General features: G+C 33.6%; 2 protein-coding genes across 4 annotated transcripts in view; one reads left to right on the plus strand and one right to left on the minus strand.

The window, feature by feature from the left end:
• Positions 1-25,634, plus strand: part of LOC101129912 (A disintegrin and metallopeptidase domain 3-like) — a 71,648-nt gene that overhangs the window by 17,309 nt on the left and 28,705 nt on the right. For 2 of the 3 annotated variants that reach the window (XM_063709323.1, XM_063709324.1), the window contains exon 6: positions 916-981. In XM_063709323.1, coding sequence (XP_063565393.1) covers positions 916-981 — 66 coding nt within the window. Of the gene's footprint in view, positions 1-915; positions 982-1,655; positions 1,785-25,634 lie in introns of all 3 variants that reach the window. The other variant, XM_019032940.4, reaches the window with a different exon arrangement.
• The window catches only part of LOC101128857 (disintegrin and metalloproteinase domain-containing protein 5), a 97,913-nt gene continuing 74,786 nt past the window's right edge, over positions 2,508-25,634 (minus strand). The window contains exons 14-16 of the mRNA XM_063709325.1: positions 8,361-8,559; positions 3,396-3,486; positions 2,508-2,777 (exon numbers count right to left, since the gene is read on the minus strand). Coding sequence (XP_063565395.1) covers positions 2,513-2,777; positions 3,396-3,486; positions 8,361-8,559 — 555 coding nt within the window. The 3' untranslated portion in view covers positions 2,508-2,512. The remainder of the gene's footprint in view (positions 2,778-3,395; positions 3,487-8,360; positions 8,560-25,634) is intronic.

Here is a 25,634-nt window from a genome sequence, read left to right on the forward strand (position 1 = left end):
GTGAAAAGGGGGCAAGATAATACACTAGAAATTGTATAAATTGTGTGAAACCTCATTGTTTAAAGATAGTGCTCTTAATATTTTGATATAATTCTTCCAATTGTTCTAAATACCAATTTATAAATTGTGATGGTGTATACATTACTAATAAGTTTATACTTAAAATGGACACATTTTATTGAATGTAAACCCCAATAAAGTTAACATAAAGAAGTAAAAGTACAAAAATAATAAGAAAATGAAGGCAACATTAGGGGAAATGTTTACGGATGTTAGTTTACCTTGAAGATTGGTGAGGGATCGAGACCATCCTGGCTAACACGGTGAAACCCCGTCTCTACTAAAAATACAAAACAAATTAGCCGGGCGTGGTGGCGGGCGCCTGTAGTCCCAGCTACTCAGGAGGCTGAGGCAGGAGAATGGCGTGAACCCGGGAGGCGGAGCTTACAGTGAGCCGAGATCGCGCCACTGCACTCCAGACTGGGCGAGAGAACGACACTGTCTCAAAAAAAAAAAAAAAAAAAAAAAAAATTGGTGAGGGAGTGGTGTGCTACAGAGTACATAGGAATGTTAAAAGGGGAAGGAAATATGGGATTTTTCATTTCAGTGACTTTCTGCCAATTCTAATTATCAATAACATAAAATAAAATGCTTCTGATTTTCTTGTAAAATTTGTATGTGGAATCCCACCTGCTAAGGGTGTACCCATCATCCTCTTGTGTTATTACTTATATCTATATTCGTGTATCTGAGTCTGAATATCTATCATCCATCTGCATATAGATAGATGGGTAGCTAAATGGATGGATATTCCATATCTCACCTGTGAGTGTGTGTGCATGTGTATTGCACATGACAACTGCAATGTAAAAATTTTGAAAATGTGTTATTTAATTCATGTCCTCTATTTCACAGATAAATTCAGGTGCCATGCTATCGAAAAGAACTCTGAAAATACAAATCATTATGGATAAAGCCATGGTATGCAATATCAGTATGTTTATTATATCTTTGCTTTTGTTGAAATTCAGAGAGAATATGAATAAAAAACTCTCAACGTTTTCAATGCAGATATATTTTAATATATCTGCATTGTGTCTCAGTCTAGCAGGAGATAAAGAAATGTTTTCACTTGCCTTTACAGTGACATGGGGGATCAATATTTATATATTGATTTCTAAATCGATATCAATTTTCCCAATAATGTATAACTTCATATGGAAGGGTTCCACTACACTCTAATCTATTGTAGCATATCTAGCTGCAGATACTTTTAGATCTACTCCAATTGTTGATTGAAATTCTTCAATGTATTTCTATTTTTAAGTGAGTTATTTTATTACTCAGCTGGAAATCTTTGTTATTAAATATTATCCCTCAGAAGATTACTTTATGTTTTATAGTTGCTTACCATCTCTGGTAGAAGTTCTGTATCTTAAAAATAGGAAGAATCATAGAATGTTTAGTTGATTTTTTCTCAAAAGAATTGATAACTATGGATGTTGGTTAAATAATACTTTACTATTAGTGTTCTTACATACCATCAATTATTTGCTTATTTGTTTCTTCTTTCCTACCCTTGGATCAAGGGGTTATATTTAACCTTTATTTTTACCTCTTTTTTTTTTTTTTTTTTGCTATGCCTCTCTTTCCAGTCTCCAACCTTAGCGGTTTCCCTAGGGATTCTGATTAGTATTCTTTACTTATCATCATCTAGAATTAATGTTATACCACTTCATTAATAATGTAAGAGCCTCAGAGCAGTAAAATTTCATTTAACCCTGGTAAGTCATTATGATTCTGTTTTTAAACATTTTACCTCTCCATGTGTTATAAACTGAAAAATAGATTTTTAAAAATTCAATATTCAATTATTTTAAAAAGAAATTAAGGAAATGAAAAGTGTTTCATATATATGAATATATATATTCATAAATATTCATATATATTCATGTATGTATATATCATAAATATTCATGTATGAATATATATCATAAATATTCATATATATTCATGTATGAATATATATCATAAATATTCATATATATTCATGTATGAATATATATCATAAATATTCATATATATGTATTTCACATATATGAATATATATTCATAGATGTGTATTTCATATATATGAATATACATAAATATTCATATATATGTATTTCATATATTTCATATATATGAATATATATATACACACACATATATAATAGTAAAATTTATAGAGTCAGAAAGTAGAATGGTGGTTTTTCAGGGGATCAGAGGAGGTAGGAATGGGGAATTATTGTTTAATGAAATGAGTTTCAGTTTTACAAAATGAAAAGATTTATGAAGATAGAGGGTGGTGATGGTTTTACAGCATTATGAATGTATATAATACCACTGAATTGTACACTTAAAAAGGTTAAAATGGCAATTTTTATATGACATGCATTTTACCACAAGAAAAAATGGAAGAAAATGCATTGGTTAGTACATTGTCAAAATGAGTATAACCAGAAAAATCATTTTAAAACACTTTAATTTGTGTAGTTCTAATTACCATATCAGGACCACACATGGAACCATCTTGTACAAATGTTTCATCTCTGTCTTCAGCTGAATAATATGATGTGATTGAAATAGGTGAATTTACTGGAGGTGGCGTCCTCCTGGGTAGGTATGTAGATACACATGTTTGGTCTCCTACATGTGCATAAATCACAGATAAATTTGGACGTGATATTAAGTCTCTGTGTTCCCATGTACAGACTAATTTTCCACATAGAATATGTCTAGAAGCACAAGGAAGAAAAAAATTACCTTATTGTTTATTGAGATAACATAGGTTGCTGATACAGTGAAATTTTTAAAAAGTGATTTACTAATTTAAATCCAAATTTCAACAATTTTCTCTCAGTACATTTTTTTTGCACAATGACTTATGTTATGATTCTTTTTTGTTTCATGAGGCAATCTGGCAAGTGAAAAACTAATGGTGTTTACACTATGACAGCTGTGATCTGTTCCACAATAGCTGCTGAAATTTGAGAAAATGATCTCTGGTCTTCAGTTTTTTCAATAGTAAATGGGATAAGTAATTCTTATACACATTTGATGTACATAAATTGAATAATATAACCTATATTATAAATATATAATATATATAAGCTGCATAACAATGTCTAGCTCATCACAACAATAAACAGAGGACATTTTTATGGTCATTGTTGTTTTAACATTATAGGCGCTGAACAAATGTTCTTGTAGGCAGTGGATAATATTGTCCAGCTCAGATGATGTAATAAAGAAAACCTGACCCCCAACATTCGATTTTACTGCATATATTTCCTAGGATTTTAACAATCTCTAACCTACATTTCAAACAGTTTTATAATTTTCTAAATACATACTGAAAAAGACAATGTGCAGTGCTACAGTTTCCAAAATTGTCTCCTCTGGTATTAATTTCATCATAACAGAAAATCGGAGCACCTCTTGAACCTATGAACAACAACAAAAACTTAAGTAAATTACAATACAGAATTTAAGTTATATTAAAGAAATGAAAGACTCAATCTGGAAATTACAATGTGATCCATAAGAAAGTTTATAATTACCCAGGACTAAAAAGTTTCTGGGGGCAGAGCTAGGATTAAAAAACAAGCTCCTTTTTATAAGCCTAGAAGACTTTCTTCTGCAGCAAACAGAAAACAAACAACAACATTATTAGAATGCTTCTGTATTGTTAGACAAATAAGCAACTGTCGCCCTCTCTATTTCCTATAAATTATTTACTTCCTGCCTTACTTCCCTACCTGTTGTGAAAATGCTGTTTACTCTTATTCCAAATGAAACAGTAGAAAAATAGTATCTTTAGTGCAATAATGATGACAAACACAAAGAACACTTCATTTAACTCTCCTTGCTCCACACTAGAGTCATCATCTATTATTAGATTATTAGATCCTAATAATCACTAAATAAAAATTGTTGAATTTTAAAATTAGAAAGAATATCAATGTTCATCTAATTCAGTCCTTTATATATTTAGTTATGTCTAATTTTAAAATTATGAAAAATTCAAACATCTATAATAACTGTCCTATTACTTTGACTTAGTAGTTTAGACGTAGTTTACGTTGATCATGTTAGTCATATGTAATCAAAATAGAGATCATTTGTTGTTACCACTATTAATTGACAAGAGAGCTATCTTCAATAATTTCACAGACTTTCATACTTGGAGAACATGATCTGTAAATTTCACTTAGTTAAGGAGCACAATCCATACATGTACAAGGTGCTACAGAACAATAATACTTCGACAATAATACATTAAGGCTTTTCTGAGTATCCACCTTACTTTTCTCATGGTTTAAATCAGCATCTCAAAATATAAAGTTTCCTTCCAGCTCTACCTTTGTCCAAAGTAGGCGATCTCCTATCTGTACTTATTTGGAGTTTTCAAGCTATCTCTATATATTTATCTATTCCATTGGCTAAAAGGAAGTATAAAATTTTTAAGGAAAAGCTTCACTATCCTATTTTATCACCTAGCCATAATTTGTCAGCCAAAGGAAGAACTTTGTCTGAAATAGTCAAAAGATTGTTGACTATTCATAATTATCCAAAAGAACTTCTGAAAGACATTTATAAATTTAAGGATGTCCAGGATTAAATGGCTAAATATACAATTGGTTCCTAATTTTATGCAATACTAAGTTCCATACATGATTTTACTTTTTCAAACATTTCAGAATATCTTTCAGTGAACTGAGAGGTAAAAGATGCCTTCAAGACCCCAAAGCAGCCTTCACATCTTGACTGTGTTTTCCAGATTATCATAAATGTTTGTGTCTATGTGTTCATTAAAGGTCAAGTCATATTATAGGAATATTTACCTAACTGCCCAGTGCTCATCAAAGCTCCATCACCTGTTTGTAGTCTGTTTCTTAAAACCAGAGTAATTGTAGCTTTAGATAAATTAGTTGAAGCATCCTCAGACCTTGTATAAGGATTACATTTAAATTTTATAGTGCTATATACTAAATAAGCCTGAATATAGATGCTGAAAACCCTGAACATATTTTATTAGTTGATTAAATAATCATGAAATATTGTTTATTTCTCCTTCTCACACAACTATTCAATAATCCAGCAAATCTTTTACACGTCCCTGGTAAGCATGCTTCTATGGTTTGGAAAATATCTATGCCCAGAGCCAATCTTTGTGACACTTTCATAAGAATATTGATCCAATATGGTTTTTGATAAATCATATCTTAAAAATTGAAAAAGAAACATTACCAGGTTAGTTTTGCAAAAACTGTTCATACTTTAGTGTGGAATATAATCCTTTTTCAGAGTCTTAATCAGCTTAAGTAGTCAAACTTCTGATCCTCTCTAGAGAAGGAGGTCTCAATGCAGCACAGCAGACATAATTCTTTGTTGTAGAGGCTATCCTGTGTATTACAAAGCATTTAGCAGCATCCCTGACCTGTACTCACTAGAAGCCAAGATTCACCCCATCCAAGCTGGGACAACCAAAAGTCTCTCCAGGCATCCTGTCTAGTGGGCAGAGGCCAAGGACGCTGCCAAATATCCTACAATGCACAGGAGAAGCATTCCCTGCCCCCACTTCTCACAATAAATTATGAGCTGGCCTAAATTATCACTAGTGCTGAGGTTGAGAAACCCTTATATAACTGTTGGATTAGCACTTAACATTTGTCTAGATGATATACAACTCAGCTTGGTCATAAAGCCCTCTAATAATATATGAAACTTTACAACTAATGAGACTTTCAGCCTTATTGAGGGCAAACATAACCACAAACCAAATAACACCAAAGGTAATAACATCATTTTATATTATACCTACAATAGGAAGTTTCTGCATCTGCAGAGATAACACTGAAGAGGAGCATGCTGTAGGGGCCAGACATTTCCAGAAACAAAATTTAGTAAAGAGCTTAGAAAAAGGTGGTAACCATTTGAGGTGTTTTTCCTTCACTGGTTTGATTTTTTTGGAAAAAAAAAGCTTAATACTTAACCTCGTTCTTTTACCATAGATCTACAGATTTCCCTATTTTAAATGCCATTGCTTGATAAATAAGCTATGTCTTTCAATGTGACAACTTCATTAGTATATTTTGTCCAGAAATCAACAATTTGGGGGGGCATGATGATTTGTATTAGGCCTGTGGTATAAGAATTGTTATTGTCTGTTTCCTACAAATAGCATATAGGTTTTACCATGCAAAACTAATGCCTACTTCAGAATTATATCAAACCCTGCTCAAGGATCATTTTAGCCGACCATGACAGGTCATAGATGACCTAGTCAAATAATTGGATATTTGTAGGGAACACATATCATAATCTAATAATAATAATACCTTATATTTACTGAGTACAGTCATCAGCTGCTTAATGATAAGGATATGTTCTGAGCAATGTATCCATTGTTGTGTGAACATCATACAGTGTACTTAAACAAACCTAGATGATATAGCCTGCTACACACCTAGGCTATATGGTGTAGCCTATTGCTCCTAGGCTGCAAACCCGTATAGCATGTTATTGTACAAAGAATTGGATTTAATATGCGTTGAAATACAGCTACCATTGAGGGTAAATTTTCATCAGGCTTCTATTGCCCTCAGGGGGCTAGCAAAGTGAGATTGTTTTTCAAAAATAAGTACAAAAACTGGTAGTCAAGTCCAGAATTATCACGTCCTAGATGCATTAACACACGGTCACTAGAAGTGGACATACATTATTTTTAAATCAAGGTGCTTTAGAAGTCATGCTTGCCTTCCAAAAAAAAAAACTGTACTCTTTGGGGTAAATAACCGTGTACTCCCACAGTTCTCACAAAGGCCTTTAAAATCTCTCAAAATCACTGATAATATTAAATACACAGTGAATTGCATAACCCGGAAGACACCTGATTGGCAATCCACTATGTGGCTCTGATTTTATCTGCCTAGCATTGAGTCCTGGCTTTACTTAAAGAAACATTAGATCATAGATCTGAAGTACTGTCCCATTCCTCCTAATTTTACTGGTCATTCGTTTGTATGATTTTGTTCTTGTTTTTGTTTTCCAAGACGGTGTCTTGCTCTGTCGCCCAGGCTGGAGTGCAGTGGCGTGATCTCAGCTCACTGCAACCTCGGCCTCCTGGATTCAAGCAATTATCCCGCCTCATCCCAAGCACACCCGGCTAATTTTTGTATTTTTAGTAGAGACAGGGTTTCACCATGTTGGCCAGGCTGGTCTTGAACTCCTGACCTTGTGATCCACCCGCCTTGGCCTCCCAAAGTGCTGGGATTACAGGCATGAGCTACTGGACCCAGCTCTTTGTTTGTATGTTAACAATGTTTTAAAGTCTATAGCTATTGTCTTGCCATATGGTACAAATAATGATTCTGTTAGAAAAGCAGGACAAAATTATGAAAATCATCAAAACCCCCATCTCACCTTCTCCTTAAATTCCTGGCAGTCACATTGCTGTAGACAATATTTAGAGATCTATGACCTGGTTAGAGAAGACCTCAAGGGAGGGCTAAGAATGAAAAATTTCACTCTCTCAGAGAACATGCACTGCATACGTTCAGGAATTTGTATCTTCCAATGAAGCAAATGACATTTATAGGAAATTATCAAAATGGACTAGATAGCTAATGAACTGAAGCCCTCACTTATCAGCAAGCGCTTTGAAACCCAACTAATCAGTGGTTAGCCCTGCTTTCCTCTGATTAAGAAACCTTGTTTCCTTTAAACTAAACCCCCACCACAAATTCTATATAATATTTTGAAAAACTGCATTTTCACTTGAGGTTTCTTTTCTGTTCCTACAGAAATTCCATATAAATTTAGAGAGGTTTTTTGTTGTTGTATTTCACAATCATGAAAATTTTGTTTTTGCGCCAGATTACAGGCTCGTGCCTGTAATCCCAGCACTTTGGTAGCACGATGTGGGCAGATCACTTGAGGCTAGGAGTTTGAGACAAGCCTGGCCAACATGGTGAAACACTGTCTCTACTAAAAACACAAACTTAGCCACCCATGACGGTGTGCTCCTGTTATCCCAGCTACTCCGTAGGCTGTAGCAGGAGGATCGCTTGAACCCAGGAGGCGGAGGTTACAGTGAGCTGAGATCAGGCCACTGCACTCCAGCCTGGGCGACAGAGAGAAACTCCATCTCAAAAAAGAAAAAGAAAAGATAATTTTGTTTTTTCTTTAACACTAATATACATTATGCAAGAATTCAGTCATTAACACATACGTTTACATTTTTGTTCCATGAAATTCAATAACAGAGTTTGGAATAATCAGAATTTAGGGACTAAGAAGAAAATTATGATTATTACCTCTTCCAATTAAATCATCACATTGTTTGTCAAAAGTCCGACACTTTCCTTGAAAACAGAAGGCTCCACCTGAATCACAATATTCTCCATCACGTACATAAGTGTCAGGCAAACAGTATGGAAGGTCCCCATTGCAATATTCAGTGAAATCGCATTCTTTATCAACTGATTTCCTACAAATCGTATTAGCCGGTTTGAACTAGGAGGAAAGAGAAACATAAAACTTTAAATATCAATGATATTTAAGTTTTATTTCTCTGTAGGCACTATATGCTGGTCCATTTTTTCCCCTAAGTTTCTAATAGCAATTAGAAAATTAAATCTTCTTGTTAACTATTTAAGCATCACACAGGATTCTTAAAATATCTCCTTTTAAAGCCTGCAACATTTTTTAAATGTTTATGATGAGGATTTATCATTTTATAAATGGCTGCTGATTTCTTCTTTAAGATTAATATGGGGAAACCGGAAACTGCCCAACTGAGCAGAGCCAAAATGGATTACAAGTAATTTTTATATCCCTAGCTCCACTTTGCCTTTCTTTCCTTTATGGATGTCTGCTTATCTTTGAGTTTCTAGCTTCTCTTATAAGCATTACCCATTTTTTTATGCACAAGAAATTTAATCACATAAATGATGAAGATATTCTAAGAACATGCAGGAGAAAGTTTATTTCATATTTATTTCAAATTTCATGTTGCAAAAAACTTAAAAATAACTTCCATAATTACATATTTCTGATCTGCTTCTGGGCTTCCCTTTCTACACATTTACTTTTGCTAAGAAGCATCTAATCATCATCTCTGAAAACTCTTCTTTCTTCAACACATGCCCCAGTCTCTTATGGCTATTGTTATTATCCTATGCAAAGTAAGTAAAAATTTTCCTAGCTTTCAAAGGTCCTGAAGGCCCAGCTAATATAACATTTATCTTCTCAAAATTGTTTTTCGCCAACTTTTTCTTAAGTTTTCAAGTATTTGCTACCTGTAAAAAGTCTCACACAAATTTTCCAGGTGATGCATGAGAAGACAAATACAATATCTACTGTCACTCAAGCTTACAGAGTCAACATTTAATTCAAAACTAATGGTTCAAAGTGTTTATAGAGGAAAATTTGCATATGTATAATGAGAAAGTATCAACACTTGTTTCTTCAGAATTTGTTTCCTTTTACGAACTGGTATAAAAGGCAATCGTACTTTGATTCTAACTTTTTTTTTTTTTTTTTTTTTGAGACGGAGTCTTGCTCTGTCACCCAGGCTGGAGTGCAGTGGCGAGATCTCAGCTCACTGCAAGCTCCACCTCCCGGGTTCACGCCATCCTCCTGCCTCAGCCTCCTGAGTAGCTGGGACTACAGGCACCCACCACCACGCCTGGCTAATTTTTGTTGTATTTTTTAGTAGAGACAGGGTTTCACCGTGTTAGCCAGGATGGTCTCGATCTCCTGACCTCATGATCCGCGCGCCTCGGCCTCCCAAAGTACTGGGATTACAGGCATGAGCCACTGCGCCCAGCCTATTCTAACATTTTAAAAAATACCTATGAACACTCACTTCCTCAAATACTCTTTGAATCAAGCTTTATCATCCTACTGGCTCCTCCATTGAGAGGCAGAGAAAATTCTTTTAAAAATATTTTTACTTTGCAGGTATATGAGAGTCGTGACTTTAGAATATTGAAAAACTATATTTTCACGATCATTGAGGTAAAATTAAATAAACTGAATTGTGTTGCTCAAGAAGTGCACCTCATGGGCTCATCTTCTTTTGTTCTGGATCTCACCTTTATTATTATTATTATTAATTATTTCAATCGTTTGGGAGAACAGGTGGGGTTTGGCTACATGGATAAGTTCTTTAGGTGTGATTTCTGAAATTTTGGTGCACCCATGACCCAAGCAGTGTACACTGCACCCAATGTGTAGTCTTTTATCCCTCACCCCACTCCCATACTTTCCCACGCATCTCCAGAGTCCATTATATTACTCTTATGCCTTTGCATCCTTATAGCTTAGCTCCCACTTATGAGAACATACGATGTTTGGTTTTCCATTCTTGAGTTACTTCACTTAGAATAACAGTCTCCAATTCCATCCAGGTTACTGCAAATGCCATTATTTCATTCCTTTTTATGGCTGAGTAGTATTCCATTGTATATGTGTATGTGTATATATGTATGTGTATATATATGTATGTGTATATATGTGTATATATGTATGTGTATATATGTGTGTATATATATGTGTATACATAGTGTATATATATGAGTATATGTATATATGTGTATATGTATATATGTGTATATATTTACACATATATATACACTATATATGTATATGTGTGTATATATACACATATATACACTATATATACACATATACATATATATGCATATATATACATACATATATACACATATATACACATACATATATACACATATATACACATACATATATATACACATATATACACATATATACATATATATACACACATATATATACACACATACATATATACACATATATACACATACATATATATACACACATATATACATATATATATACACACATATATATATACACATACATATATACCACAAATTCTTTATCCACTTGTTGGTTCTTTGTCCACTTGTTGGTTGATAGTCATTTAGACTGGTTCCATATTTTTGCAATTGTGAATTGTGCTGCTATAAACATGCATAAGCAAGGGTCTTTTTCATATAATGATTTATTTTCCTCTGGGTAGGTGCCCCCAGTGGGATTGCTGGATCAAATGGCGGATCTACTTTTGGTTATTTAAGGAATGTCCATAGTCCTTTCCATAGTGGTTGTACTAGTTCACATTCCCACCAGCAGTGTAAAAGTTTTCCCTTTTCACCACATCCACACCAACATATTTTTTTTAAAAAAAGTTTTAATTATGGCCATTCTTGCAGGAGTAAGGTGGTATCACATTGTGGCTTTGATTCTCAATTCCCTGATAATTAGTGATGTTGAGCATTTTTTCATATGTTTGTTGGTCATTTGTATATCTTCTTTTGAGAATTGTCTATTCATGTCCTTAGCCCACTTTTTGATAGGATTATTTGTTGCTGTTGTTTTTCTTGCTGATTTGTTTGCATTCCTTGTAGATTCTGGATATTGGTCCTTTGTCTGATGCACAGTTTGTGAAGATTTTCTCCTACTCTGTGTGTTGCCTGTTTACTCTGCTGATCATTTCTTTTGCTGTGCAGAAGCTTTTTAATTAAGTCCCATCTATTTATCTTTGTTTTAGTTGCATTTGATTTTCAGTCCTCAGTCATGAAGTCTTTGCCTAGGCCAATGTCTAGAAGAGTTTTTACCATGTTATCTTCTAGAATTTTATCGTTCAGATGATGTTAAATTTAAGTCTTTAATTCATCTTGATTGATTTTTGTACAAGGTGAGTGATGAGGATCCAGTTTCATTCTTCCACATGTGGCTTGCCAATTATCCCAGCACCATTTGTTGAATAGGGTGTCCTTTCCACACTTTATGTTTTTGTTTGCTTTGTTGAAGTTCAGTTGGCTGTAAGTATTTGGCCTTATTTCTGCATCCTCTATTCTGTTCTATTGGTCTACTTGCCTGTTTTTATATCAGTATCATGCTGTTCTGGTAACTATAGCTTTGTAGTATAGTGTGAAGTCTGGTAATGTGGTACTTGCAGATTTGTTCTTTTTGCTTAGTCTTGCTTTGGCTAGGTGGGCTCTTTTTGTGTTCCCTATAAATTTTAGGATTGTTTTTCTAGTTCTGTGAAGAACGATGATGGTATTTTGATGAAAATTGCATTGAAATTATAGATTGTTTTTTGCCATATGGTCATTTTCATATTATTGATTCTACCCATCCATGAGCATGGGATGTTTCCATTTATTTGTGTCATCTATGATTTCTTTCACCAGTGTTTTGTAGTTTTCCTTGTAGAGATCTTTCACCTCTTTGGTTAGGTATATTCTTAAGGGTTTCTTTTTGCAGCTGTTGTGAAGGGGGTTGAGTTCTCAATTTGATTCTCAGCTTGGTCGCTGTTGGTGGATAGCAGTGCTACTGGTTTGTGTACATTGATTTTGTATCCAGAAACTTATTGAATTCATTCATCAGATCCAGGAGCTTTTTTAATAAGTCTCTAGGGTTTTCTAGGTATATGATCATATCATTGGTGAACAGCCACGGTTTGACTTCCTCATTATCAATTTGGATCCCCTTGATTTTTTTCTCGTCTGATTGCTCTGGCTAGGACTTTCAGTACTATGTTTAATAGAAGTGGTGAAAGTGAGCATCCTTATCTTGTTCCAGTTCTCAGGGGGGAACGCTTTCAACTTTTTCCCATTTAGGTATGTCCCTTCTATGCCAATTTTGCTGAAGGTCTTAATCATAAAAGAATGCTGGATTTTGCCAAATGCTTTTATGCATCTATTGAGGATCATATGATTTTTGTTTTCACCTGTGTTTATGTAGTGTATCACATTTGTTGACTTCTTTATGTTAAACCATCCCTGCATCCCTTGTTTAAAACCCGCTTGATCATGGTAGATTATCTTTTTAATATGCTGTTGAATTCATTTATCTAGTATTGAGTTGAGGATTTTTGCTTCTGTGTTCATCAGTGATATTGGTCTGTAGTTTTCTTTTTATGTTATGTCCTTTCCTGGTTTTGGTATTAGGGTAATACTGGCTTAATAGAATGATTTAGGGAGGATTCCCTCTTTCTCTATCTTTTGGAATAGTTTCAGTAGGATTGGCACCAATTCTTTCAATGTCTGAAAGAATTCATTTGTGAATCCATGTGGTCCTGAACTTTTTTTTTGTTGGCATTTTTTTATTACTGTTTCAATCTTGCTACCCATTATCGATCTGTTCAGAGCTTCTATTTCTTTCTGGTTTAATCTAGGAGGGTTGTATATTTCCAGGAATTTATCTGTCTCCTCTAGGTTTTCTAGTTTGTGCACATAAAGGTGTTTATAGTAGCCTTGAATTATCTTTTGTATGTCTGTAATATCAGTTGTAATGTCTCCTATTTTGTTTCTAATTGAGGTTATTTGGATCCTCTCTCTTCTCTTCTTGGTTAATCTCACTAACGGTCTATCATATTTGTTTACCTTTTCAAAGAACCAACTTTTTGTTTCATTTATTTTTTGTATTTTTTATTTCAATTTCATTTAGTTCTGCTCTGATCTTTGTTATTTCTCTTTTTCTGCTGGGGTTGGATTTGGTTTGTTCTTGTTTTCTGAGTTTTTTGAGGTGTGACCTTAGATTGCCTATTTGTGCTCTTTCAGACTTTTTGATGTAGCCATTTAATGCTGTGAACTTTCCTCTTAGCACTGCTTTTGCTGTATCCCAGAGGTTTTGATAGGTTGTGTACTATTACCATTCAGTTCAAAGAATTTTTAAATTTCCATCTTGATTTCATTGGTGACCCAATGATCATTCAGGAGCAGGTTATTCAACTTGATATATTTGCATGGTTTTGAGGGTTCCTTTTGAAGTTGATTTCCAATTGTATTGCACTGTGGTCTGAGAGAGTACTTGATAATGATTTTGATTTTCTTATCTTTATTGAGACTTGTTTTGTGGTCTATCATATGGTCTATCTTGGAGTATGTTCCGTGTGCTGATGAACAGAATGTACATTCTGCAGTCGTTGGGTAGAATGTTCTATAAATATGTGTTAAGTCCATTTGTTCTAGGGTATACTTTAAGTCCATTGTTTCTTTGTTGACTTTCTGTCTTGGACCTTTCTAGTGCTCTCAGTGGAGTATTGAAGACCCCCACTATCATTGTGTTGCCATCAACTTCATTTCTGAGGTCTAGTAGTAATTGTGTGTGTATAATATATATAATATATAAAGTATGATATATATCAATATTAATAGATTTTAAAGAAGAGATATACTGTAATACAATAATCGTAATGGACTTCAATATTCCACTTTCAACAACAGACAGATAATTCACACAGAAAATTAATAAGAAAACATCAGACTCAAACTACACTTTAGAACAAATGGACCTAATATACACATAAAAAACATTCTATCAAACAGCAACAGAATATATATTTTTCTCAAGAACACATGAAATATGCTCCAGGATAGATCATATGTCAGGCAGCAAAGTAAGTCTTAGAAAATGTAAAATAATTGAAATAGTATCAAGTATCTTTCTCACCACATTGATATAACAAGAAGTCAATAACAGGACTTGGAATTTGGAAATTTTACAAGTATATGAAAATTAAGCAACATACTGCTGAACAATCAATGGATCAAAGAAGAACTTAAAATGAAAATTTAAAAATATTTTGAAATATCTTGATACAAGCAATAATAGTCACACAATATACTAAAACTTATCAGATGCAGCAAAAATTATTCCAGTGGGGAAGTTTATAGCAATAAATACCTACATCAAAAAAGAAGAAGGATATCAAATAGTCAACCTAATGTAATTACACCTCAAGGGACTAGAAAAAGCAAAATCCAAAGTTAGTAGAAAAAAGGAAATAAAGATAAGAACAGAAATAAATAGAGGCTAGAAAAAAAGTAATGAAACTAAGAAATATTAATTGTCATAGACTTTGTGAAGTTACATATTAACTTTTAGGTTTTTGTCTGATAGAGTAGGAAATAATTCCTGTCATTTAGAAAAGATAACCAAATAAGTTATTGTTTTTTTCCTGTGGATATTAACCAGTTTTGAACATAGTAATATTATGCTAACATTCTTTTGTTTCCAAATCCTATTTATCTAGTTTTGTTACTTACTCTTGAACAGGCCTATTATTCTTTCTAGTTCCCTTATTAATGAGTTGAATAAAACTCTGACACATTAATTGTATATTATGAGAGTAGCCCTTATAATTTTTTGAAAATTATGCTTTTTTCAGGGTCAATCTATTATTTTTTGCTTATTCATGTGTGTGCATGTGTGTGTGTGTGTGTCCAGAAATCTGTGGCAATCTCAAATAAAATGTATTATAAAAAAGAATAGCTTACTGAATTAGCATATTTCAAAAAAACAATTTTCAAATACATTGCACCCCAAATATATATCTGTTAAATAATTAGAACAAACACTGTTTTTAAAGTTAGGAAATTGTGAGCCTATAATGTGACTTGACAAGATGGGTAATGGAATTTTTTATTTTTTAAAGGTTTATTACAGATTTATTTATAATTGCCAAAATTGGGAAGTAAATTAAATGTCTTTCAATAGATAAATACATACGTAAACTCTGGTACATTCATATAATTGAATATTATCCAGCTATAAAAAGCAATTAGCTACCAAGCCATGAACTATAGCTATAGAACATAGATGAACTATAAATATATGTTTGTAATTGAAAAAAGCCAATCTGAAAAGGCTACGTGCGTATATTCTTACAACTATATGACATTATGAGAGACAAAAGTATAGACACAAATTTAAATCCAAACATTCTGATTTCAGTTTTGTTCTATTATGCCACATTGTTTCTCACCATGTGATATTATTTTCAATAACACCTACATATTCTTATTTACTTTTTCTTTTTAGAGATATCATCTGCTCCACTGACATACTGGATGACATTTCCATCGTTCTACAATTCTCACTGTAAAACCTTCAAGGTCACGATTTTAATAAATATTTCCCATGGCCTACAGATATGCTGAAATCATTTTTTTCACTTATGATCAACTAACACAACTCTTGAGTCCACAATCACTAAATTCAGGAGAAACATGTTTCTTGTCCACTAGGTGGGAGTTTATCTTCATCAGGGTGACCTTTTCTGTTTTTAACTTTATTGAGGTTTAATTTATAACTTACATACCATAAAATTCACCTATGTTAAGTGCACACTTTGGTGATATTTTAAGAAAATTTACATAGTTGTGCAACCAGCACCACAACCCAAGTTTAGGACATTTCTATTAGCATAGGATAAGATCCCTGGTATCCATTTATAGTTAATCCCCATGCCTGTGGCTGGCCCCAGGTAACCACTAATCTACTTACTGTCTCTATAAATTTGCATTCTGGGACCTTTTCTACAAATAAAATGATAAAATGGGTGGGGATTTTTATTTAGCTTCTCTTGCATAGTAGTGTTTTTGAGATTGTAGTATGTATGAGTATTCTGTCAACGTTTATTGCTCTCTAGTATTCCATTGTATGGATATATCATAGTTTTTGTCAATTAGTTTATAGATATTTGAGTTGTTTTCAGATTTTGGTCATTGAATAATGTTGCTATAGACATCCATATGCAAATTTTTGTAAATACATGTTTTCATTTATCTTGAGTAGACCTAGGAGTAGAATCCTTCGTTCAATTGGTAAACTTATGTTAAACTGCTTAAGAGACTGTCAAACTGTTTCCCAAAGTAGTAACACCATTTTTTGGTCCTACTAGCAGTCTATGAGTTCCTGTTTCTCTATGTTTTCACCAATATTTGTTATTTTCTGTCATTTGATTACAGCCATTCTAGTGGGTGTCTTGTAGTATCTTGTTTGAATATACACATTGCTAATGACTAACAATGTCTTTACTATTTTTCATGTATTTATTATTCCATGTAATTATTTTGTATATATTTCTATATATTTTGTATATCATTGTATGTAACTTTGTATATATTTGCCTATCTTCTTTGAACAGGTATTTTACCTGTTCAAATATTTCATACATGTGTAATTGGATTGTTTCCCTTCAATTATTGAGTTGTTAGCATTATTAATAGATTCTGTATACAAGTACTATATCAGAAATACAGTTTGTAAATATTTTCTTCCCCTCTGTGACTTGTCTTTTTATTGTCTTAATAGTGTTTTCTGAGGCACAAAGGTTTTTAATTTTGATAAAGTCCAGTTTACCAACTATTTCTTTTATGAATTATACTTGTGATGTTTTATCTTGGAAGTTTCTGCCAAATCCAAGGTTATGAATATTTTTTCCTATGTTTTCTTCCAATGGATGTATAGTTTTAACTACTGCAGTTAGGTTGATTGTCTGAGTTAAATTTTGTGTATGGCATGATAAAAGGGTCCAAATTTACATTTTTGTATGTGGATATTGAATTGTCCCAATAGCCTTTGCTGAAAAGACTATTATTCCTCTATCAAATTGTCTTGACACATTTGTCAAGAATCAATGGACTATATAAATATAACAGTTTATTTCTGGACTCTCAATTCCATTCCATTTATCCATGTATTTAATGTTATGCCAGTACAATGTTAAGCTAGATTACTTTAGCTTTGTAGTAATTTTTGAAATATGAAACGGTGACTCCATCAATTTGTTCTTCAGGATTGTTTTAGCACTTCTGGGTGCCTTGCATTTCCAGAATTTTTAGGATTATGTCATCAATTTCTGTAAAGAAGCCTACTAGAATTTTGCCAAAGCTTGTCTTAAATCCATAGATCAATTTAGAGATGTACAGAAGAGTTAACATAGCAGACTTCAGACTGCTATACTTAGAAAGGTATATTCGAAAGCTGGCCTTTGGCTGACACCTCAGTTACAGTTCCCACACCACTGCCTAACTAATAAGTCACTTTGCCTGAACTGTTTAGACCTTGTTATTTATAGTGAACAACCAATTTCCATCTAAGAGTCTGGAATTTGGGTAGATACTAGGCAAAAGATGCCTATGTGACCAGCCTCTAATAAAAACCTTAGGGTCTGGGTTCCCAGCAGTCAAGATTTCACACATATTGTCATAATTCATTGCTGGAGGAATTAAGTCCATCATGGGTGACTCTACTAGGAAATGACTCTTGGAAGCCTGTGACTACTTTCCTTCATACTTGACCCATGAGCCTTTTTCCTTTGCTAATTTTGCTTTGTATCCTTTTTCTGTAATAAATTATAGTGATGAGTACATTCTATGTTCAATCACATGAGTCTTCCTACTGATTTACTGAACCAAGGGTAAAACTGGGGACCCCTGACAGAAGGGAGAATCGCTGTCTTAACAATACCATCTTTCAACCCATTCACATGGAAGATCTCAGCATTTATTTAGGTTTTTGTATTTTTCTCAGAAATTTTTTGTTGTTTGCATGTATATTTTGTATTCTTAATATATGCCTAAGTATTTATTTTTATGCTATTGTGAATGAATTTCCATTGCTAGTATATAGAAGTGCAATTCATTTTTGCATAGCAATTGCGTATCCTGTGACTTTGCTGAATTCATTTATTTATTCAAACAGGTATTTTGATAAATTTCCTAAGATTTTACATACACAGGGTCGTGTAATCTGCAAATAAAGACAGTTATACTTTTTGTCTTCCAAGTTAGATCCATTTTAATTTTTATTCCTACCTGATTTTACTCTCTTGGACCTCCAATACAATGTTTAGTAGAAGTACTGAGAGATTGCGTCCTCACTTTCATTCTGATTTTAGGGTGGAGAGCATTGAGAATTTCATGGTTAGTATGATGTTAGCTGTAGGTTTTTCATAAATACTTTGCATCAGGTAGGGGAAGTTCCCTTCTATTTACAATTTGTTAATAATCTATAATGGGTGTTACATTTTGTTATATCCCTTTTCTGCATCATTTGAGACGATCTTGTATTTTCTTGTCCTTTATTATGTTAGTATGGTGTGTTACATTAACTATACCACTTTTGCATTACTGAGATAATCCTTTTTGGTCATGGTGGATACTTCCTTTTATGTTTCTTTATTCTGTTTGCCATTTTTAAAGGACTTTTTGCATCCATATTCATGAGGGATATTGATCTATAGTTTTATTTTCTTGTCTTTGTCTAGCGTTAGTATCAAGGTAATACTGTTCTCATAAAATAAATTTAGAAGGGTTCCTTCCTCTTCTATTTTATGCAAAAGATTGTGGAGTATTTTTGTATTATCCCTTCTTTAAATATTTGTTACAATTCACCAGTCAGGCTATCTGGACTTACGTAGTGAATTATCAAACTGGCCATAGCTTTACCAAATATCCTGTGTAATTGCTCTATCAGGAGATTTGTCTCTGGAAAGAGCACATGAAACATTTCTTCTCAAAACAATCTGGCATTAGAATTGAGCATCAAACCATGATGGAGCCCATTTCAATAGTCACATAAACTCTGTCTGGTAAACCATCCACCACTACACTATAGCAAATCTGTTGGTAAATTCAGAAGCTGATATTCATATGCAAATGAATCATTTTTATCACCTTTAAAACAGGAACCAATTTAAAAATTGTTTGATTAGTCAACCACATTTTTTTTTTGCTTAATATCTCCTTTTTTTTTTCTTTCCAACTTTTTTTTACATTCAAGGGACACATATGCAGGTTTGTTACATGGGTAAATTATGTGTCACAGGGATTTGCTGCACAGATAATTTTGTCACCCAGGTAAGCTTATCTGCTTACCCAATAAGCAGTTTTTCGATCCTCATTCTCCTCACACCCTCCACTCTCATCTAAGCCCTGGTGTCTGCTGTTTCCTTCTTTGTGTCCATGTGTACTCCCACTTATAAGTGAGAACATACAGTCAACAACATTTTAGAATGTGGTTCTAAATCATCTTACCTAATTACGATTTGAGTTGACAATTTTGATAGAATCCATACTTTGAAAATAACTGTTAGCTACATACTTTTGTTTCTCCATCAGTAACACCGAGAAAAAAAAAATCATGGCTGGATAATTCTGAAGAGTCACATTGACTAGGACCAGTACACTATTTCTCTATTAGTCATTAAATTAGAGCAAAACAGGCCACTTTTCTTCCTTTATGTATACATCTTCCTTTCAGGTTGATGTAATCCCATTTGTATATTTTTGCTTTTGTTGTCTATGTTTTGAAGTCATGTCCAAAATAAGGATCTCTCTACCACTTCATTTATTCCCTGAAGCCTCTATGCCAATTATTTTCTTTGTCATTAAGTTTTTAGCTCAAATGTCACCCCTCAGAAAGACATTTCCTGTTTACTCTGGCTAAAATACCCTCTTCCCTCACTTTTTATTCTATCGTCCTATTTTATTTTATTTTTAAATCACTTATCACTGTCCGAAACTATCTTGTTTAGTGTTTGTTTGCTTATATGTTTATTCTCTTTACTATCTCCCACTAGATAGTGTGGAGTAAACTATTTCCTGAATTAGTGAATGAACAAATAACTTTAAGCTGTAAATAAACCTGTCTGCTTCTAACGCCAACCTTTTATCTCATCCTATTTTGGCAAGGTTTGATCTGCACATTGTTATGCTACGTAATTTTAGGAATAATATGAAAAAGCTAAACAGAATGCTGGAAGCCACTGATTTTTTATATTGATTTTAAAAACTTACTATCTGTGTGTTCAGTGCTATCTATTTTTTTCTATTTTTCTCTCTGCTATAATCCTTACATTTGGCTGTAATTTCTTATATTTATCTTCCATGTCAATAACTAGTTTGAGCCATAAGAATTCTGATATTCTCTAAGTTTGGCATTTATCTTAAGTTTAAATTGTGAATGTAGTTTATCTGTAATGATTCTTCACTTTATTCACCTTCAGTTTTATTTTGTTCTATTTTTACAACATTCTCTTAGTTCAAAGATGCCAAGCCTTGCAATTTTTTTTTTTGAGAATGGTATTTTTTTTCTGAAATTGCTTATAGAGCCTATAATGACTTAATTTTAAAAGCATACACTCCCTCCAATCTTATGGATGTCTGCCATTTACCCTGTTTCAGAGCTTGTTTAATTTTCCCAGAGTATTTCAGTGAACTCTGCTGGGTGTGAAAAATTATTTGGGAATTTTTTAGTTGATAGATAAAATTACATGTATTTACCATATACAACACAATATTTTAAAGTGAACTATATATATAGTTCTTTTGTAGTGAGAACATTATTATCCATTCTCTGCATTTGTCAAAAATACAACATAATTATAGTAACTATGCTATACAATAGTTATCTTGAATTTATTCCCCCTCTCTAACTTAATTACATATCCTTCAACCAACATCTCCCCATTCCTTCCTCCCTGAAACAACCATTCTAATCTCTAATTCTATGAGATCAACTTTTTAAGATTCTACATACAAGTATGATTATACATTATTTGTCTTTCTGTACCTGGCTTATTTATCTTAAGATAATATCCTCCTGGTTTAACCATACTGCCGCAAATTACAGAATTTCCTACTTTTTATGGCTAAATAGTATTCCACTGTGTATGTATACCACACTGTCTTTATCCAATCATCTGCTGATGGACACAGAGGTTGATTCCATAATTTGGCTATTGTGAATAGTGCTGGAATAAACACATGAGTGTTAATGTCTCTTCAACAAACAGATTTTATTTCCTTCGGATACATACCCAGTAGAGGAATCACTGGGTCTCATGGTAATTCTATTTTTAATATTTTGAGGAACTCCCCTATTGTCTTCCATAATGGCTGTACTAATTTACAAGCCTATAAACAGTGTGTAGGGGTGCTCTTTACTCCATATCCTTGCCAAGACTTGTTATCTGTGGTCTTTTGATCATACCCATTCCAACAGAAGTGAGGTGATAGCTCATTGTGGTTTTGATTGACAAGATACTCAAGATAGTAATATTGAGCACTTTTTTAATATACCTATTGGCCATCTATATGACTCCTTTTGAGAAATGCCTATTCAGATCTTTTCCACATTTTTTAATTGGGTTGTTTTCTTGCTATTGAGTTGTTTGAATTCAGATGTATAGTTTTCAAATATTTTCTCCCATTCTGTAGATTCTCTCTTCACGTTTTTGATTGTTTCCTTTGCTGTGCAGAGGCTTTTCTGCTTGATGTAATCCCATTTGTATATTTTTGCTTTTGTTGTCTATGTTTTTGAAGTCATGTCCGAAATAATAACTGACCAGAACAATGTCATAAAGCTTATTCCCTGTTTTCTTCAAGTAGTTTTACAACTTTGAGTCTTATATTTAAGTCTTTAATCCATTTCGGTTTTGTTTTTGCACGTGGAGAGAGATAAGGATCTAACCTCATACTGCTGTATGTGGACATCCAGTTTTTCCAACACCATTTATTGAAGAAACTATCCTTTCTTCAGTTATGTATTCTTGGCACCTTTGTAGAAAATCAGTTGACTGTAAATGAGTGGAATTATTTCTAGGCTCTGTATTTTGTTCCATTGGTCTAAGTATCTGGTTTTATGCCAGTACCATGCTGTTTTGGTTACCATAACTGTGTAGTATATTTCAAAGTAAGGTAGTGTGATGCCTATAGCTTTGTTCTTTTTGCACAAGATTGCTTTGGCTATTGGGGGTCTTTTCTGATTTCATTTGAACTTTAGGAATTATTTTTCTATTTCTGTGAAGAGTGTCATTAGTATTGTGATAAGAATTGCAATTAACCTGTAGATTGCTTCGGGTATTATAGATATTTTAACAATATTAATTTTTCCAATCCATGAACAGGGGATAGCTTTCCATTTATTTGTGTTTTCAATTTCTATCATCAATATTTTTTAGTTTTCAGTGTAGACATCATTTAACTCCCTGGTTAAATTTATTCTTAAGTATTTTATTTTTATCTATCATAATGGGATTGTTCTCTTGATTTCTTTTTGAGATAATTCACTATTAGTGTATAGGAACACCACTGACTTTAGTATGTACATTTTGTATCCTACAACTTTACTGAATTTATGTACTAAATCTAACAGTTGTTTTTTTTTTTTGTTTTGTTTTGTTTTTTTGGTGGAGTTTTCTATGTATAGATGTACCTCAGAGGTATTGTGGATTCAGTTCTAGAGAACCTCAGTAAAACAAATACTGTAATAAAGCAAGCACATAAGTTTTGGGGTTTCCCAGTGCATATAAGTTGTGTTCACACTATATTGTAGTGTATAATAGTGCTATGCCTAAAAAATATACATACTTTAATTAAAAAATATTTTATTGATAAAAAGTGATAACAATCATCTGAGCCTTCAGTTTACTGGTAATCTTTTTGCTGTTGGAGGATCTTGCTTCAGTGTTGATGGCGCTGACTAATCAGGGTCATGGCTGTTAACAATTGAAGTGGCTGTGGCAATATCTTAAAATAGGACAACAATGAAATTGGCCACATCAATTGACTCTTTCTTTCCTGAAAGATTTCTCTGTAGCATGCAGTGCTGTTTGATAGCATTTAACTCACAGTAAAACTTCTGTCAACACTGAAGTCAATCCCTTCAAATGTTGTCACTGCTTTATCAACTTTGTTTACGTAATATTCCAAATCCTATATTGTCATTTTAAAAATGTTCACAGTACCTTCACCAGGAATATATTCCATCTCAAGAAATCACTTTCTTCGCTCATCCATAAGAAGCAACTCCTCATCAATTCAAGTTTTATTAGGAGATTGCAGCAATTCAGTCACATCTTCAGACTCTAATTCTAGTTCTCTTACTATTTGTATAACATCTGCAGCTACCTCCTCCACTGAAATCTTGAACCCTTCAAAGTCATCCATGAAAGTTTGAATCAACTCTCCCAAACTCTTGTTAATGTTGATATTTTGATCTCCATCTATGAATTGCAAATGTTCTTAATGGTATTTTAAATGGTGTATCCTTTCTGAAGATTTTTAGATAATTTTGCCCACATCCATCAGAAGACACTATCTATGGCAGCTAGAGTCTTTACATAATAAGGCTTGAAAGTCAAAATGACTCCTTGATCATTTGTCTGACCATGGGCTGCAGAATGGATATTGTGTTAAGCAGGTATGAAAACATTAATCTGCTTATACATCTCCATCAGAGCTCTTGGGTGACTAGTTGCATTGTCAGTGAGCAGTAATGTTTTCAAAGGAATCTTTTTTTCCTGAGTATTGGGTCTCAACAATGAGCTGAACATATTCATTAAGCCATGCTGTAAACAGATATGCTGTCATCCAGGCTTTGTTGTTCCAACATAGAGCACAGGCAGAGCAGATTTAGCGCAATTCTTAAGGGTCACGGGATTTTTGGAATGATAAATGATCATTGGCTTTAAGTTAAAGTCACCCGTTGTATTAGCCCATAACAAGAGAGTCAGCCTAAAGCTTTGAAGCCAGGCATTAAATTCTCTCTAGCTATGAAAGTCCTAGAAAGCATCGGTATTAGGCCATTCTTCCACTGCCATAAAGTAGTATCTGAGATTGAGTACTTTATAAGAAAAGACATTTAATTGATTCATGGTTCTGCAGGCTGTACAGGAAACATAGTGGCATCTTCTTCTGGGGAGGCCTCAGGAAGCTTCCAATCATGGCAGAAGGCAAAGGAGGTCAGGCACATCACATGGCAAGCACAGGAGCCAAAGCAAGAGGGAGTTGGTTGGGGGAGAAGGGAGACACGCCACACACTTTTAACCAATCAGATCTCATGAGAACTTAATCACTATTGTGAAGATAGCACCAAGCCATGAGGGATCCACCCCTAAAATCCAAACACCTCCCACCAGACCCCACCTCCAGCAGTGGGGATTGCAATTTAACAGAGATTTGGATAGGGACAAATAGCCAAATTATATTAGCATCCTTTTTCAATGAAAGGCTGTTTCATCTACACTGAAAATCCATTGTTTAGTGTAGATACCAGCATCAATGATCTTAGCTAGATCTTTTGGATAACTTGCTGCAGCTTCTGTATCAGCACTTGCTGCTTCACCTTGCACTCATGCTATGGAAAAATCTTCTTTCCTTAAAACTTATAAACCAACATCTGCTAGCTTAAAATTTTCTCCTGCAGCTTACTCACTTCTCTCAGCCATCATAAAATTAAAGAGAGTTAGGTCCTTGCTCCGGATTAGGCTTTGGCTTGAGGGAATGTTGTGGCTGGTTGGGTCTTCCATCCAAACCACTAAAACTTTTTCCATATCAGCAATAAGCCTGTTTTGCTTTCTTATCATTTGTGTGTTCACTGGGCTAGTGCTTTTACTTTCTTTCAAGAACTTTCCTTTGTATTCATAACTTGGCTAACTGTTTAGCACAAAGTCCTGGCTTTCAACCTATTTCAGCTTTTGACATGCCTGTTGCAGGAATCTTGATCATTTCTAGCTTTTGACTTAAAATGAAAAACATGAAACTTTCTTTCTGGTGAACGCTTAGAGGCCATGTATGGTTATTAATTGGTCTAATGTCAATATTGTTGTGTTTCGAGGAACAGAAAAGCCTGTGGAGAGGGAAAGACAGGGGAATGGCTGGATAGGGATCAATTAGAACATATACATTTATTGATTATTTGGACTGAATCTAATTGGAGACTTTTGACTTTTCTTGTACCTG

The sequence above is a fragment of the Gorilla gorilla genome, chromosome 7, assembly GCF_029281585.2.
Source record: "Gorilla gorilla gorilla isolate KB3781 chromosome 7, NHGRI_mGorGor1-v2.1_pri, whole genome shotgun sequence".
NCBI lineage: Eukaryota > Metazoa > Chordata > Mammalia > Primates > Hominidae > Gorilla > Gorilla gorilla.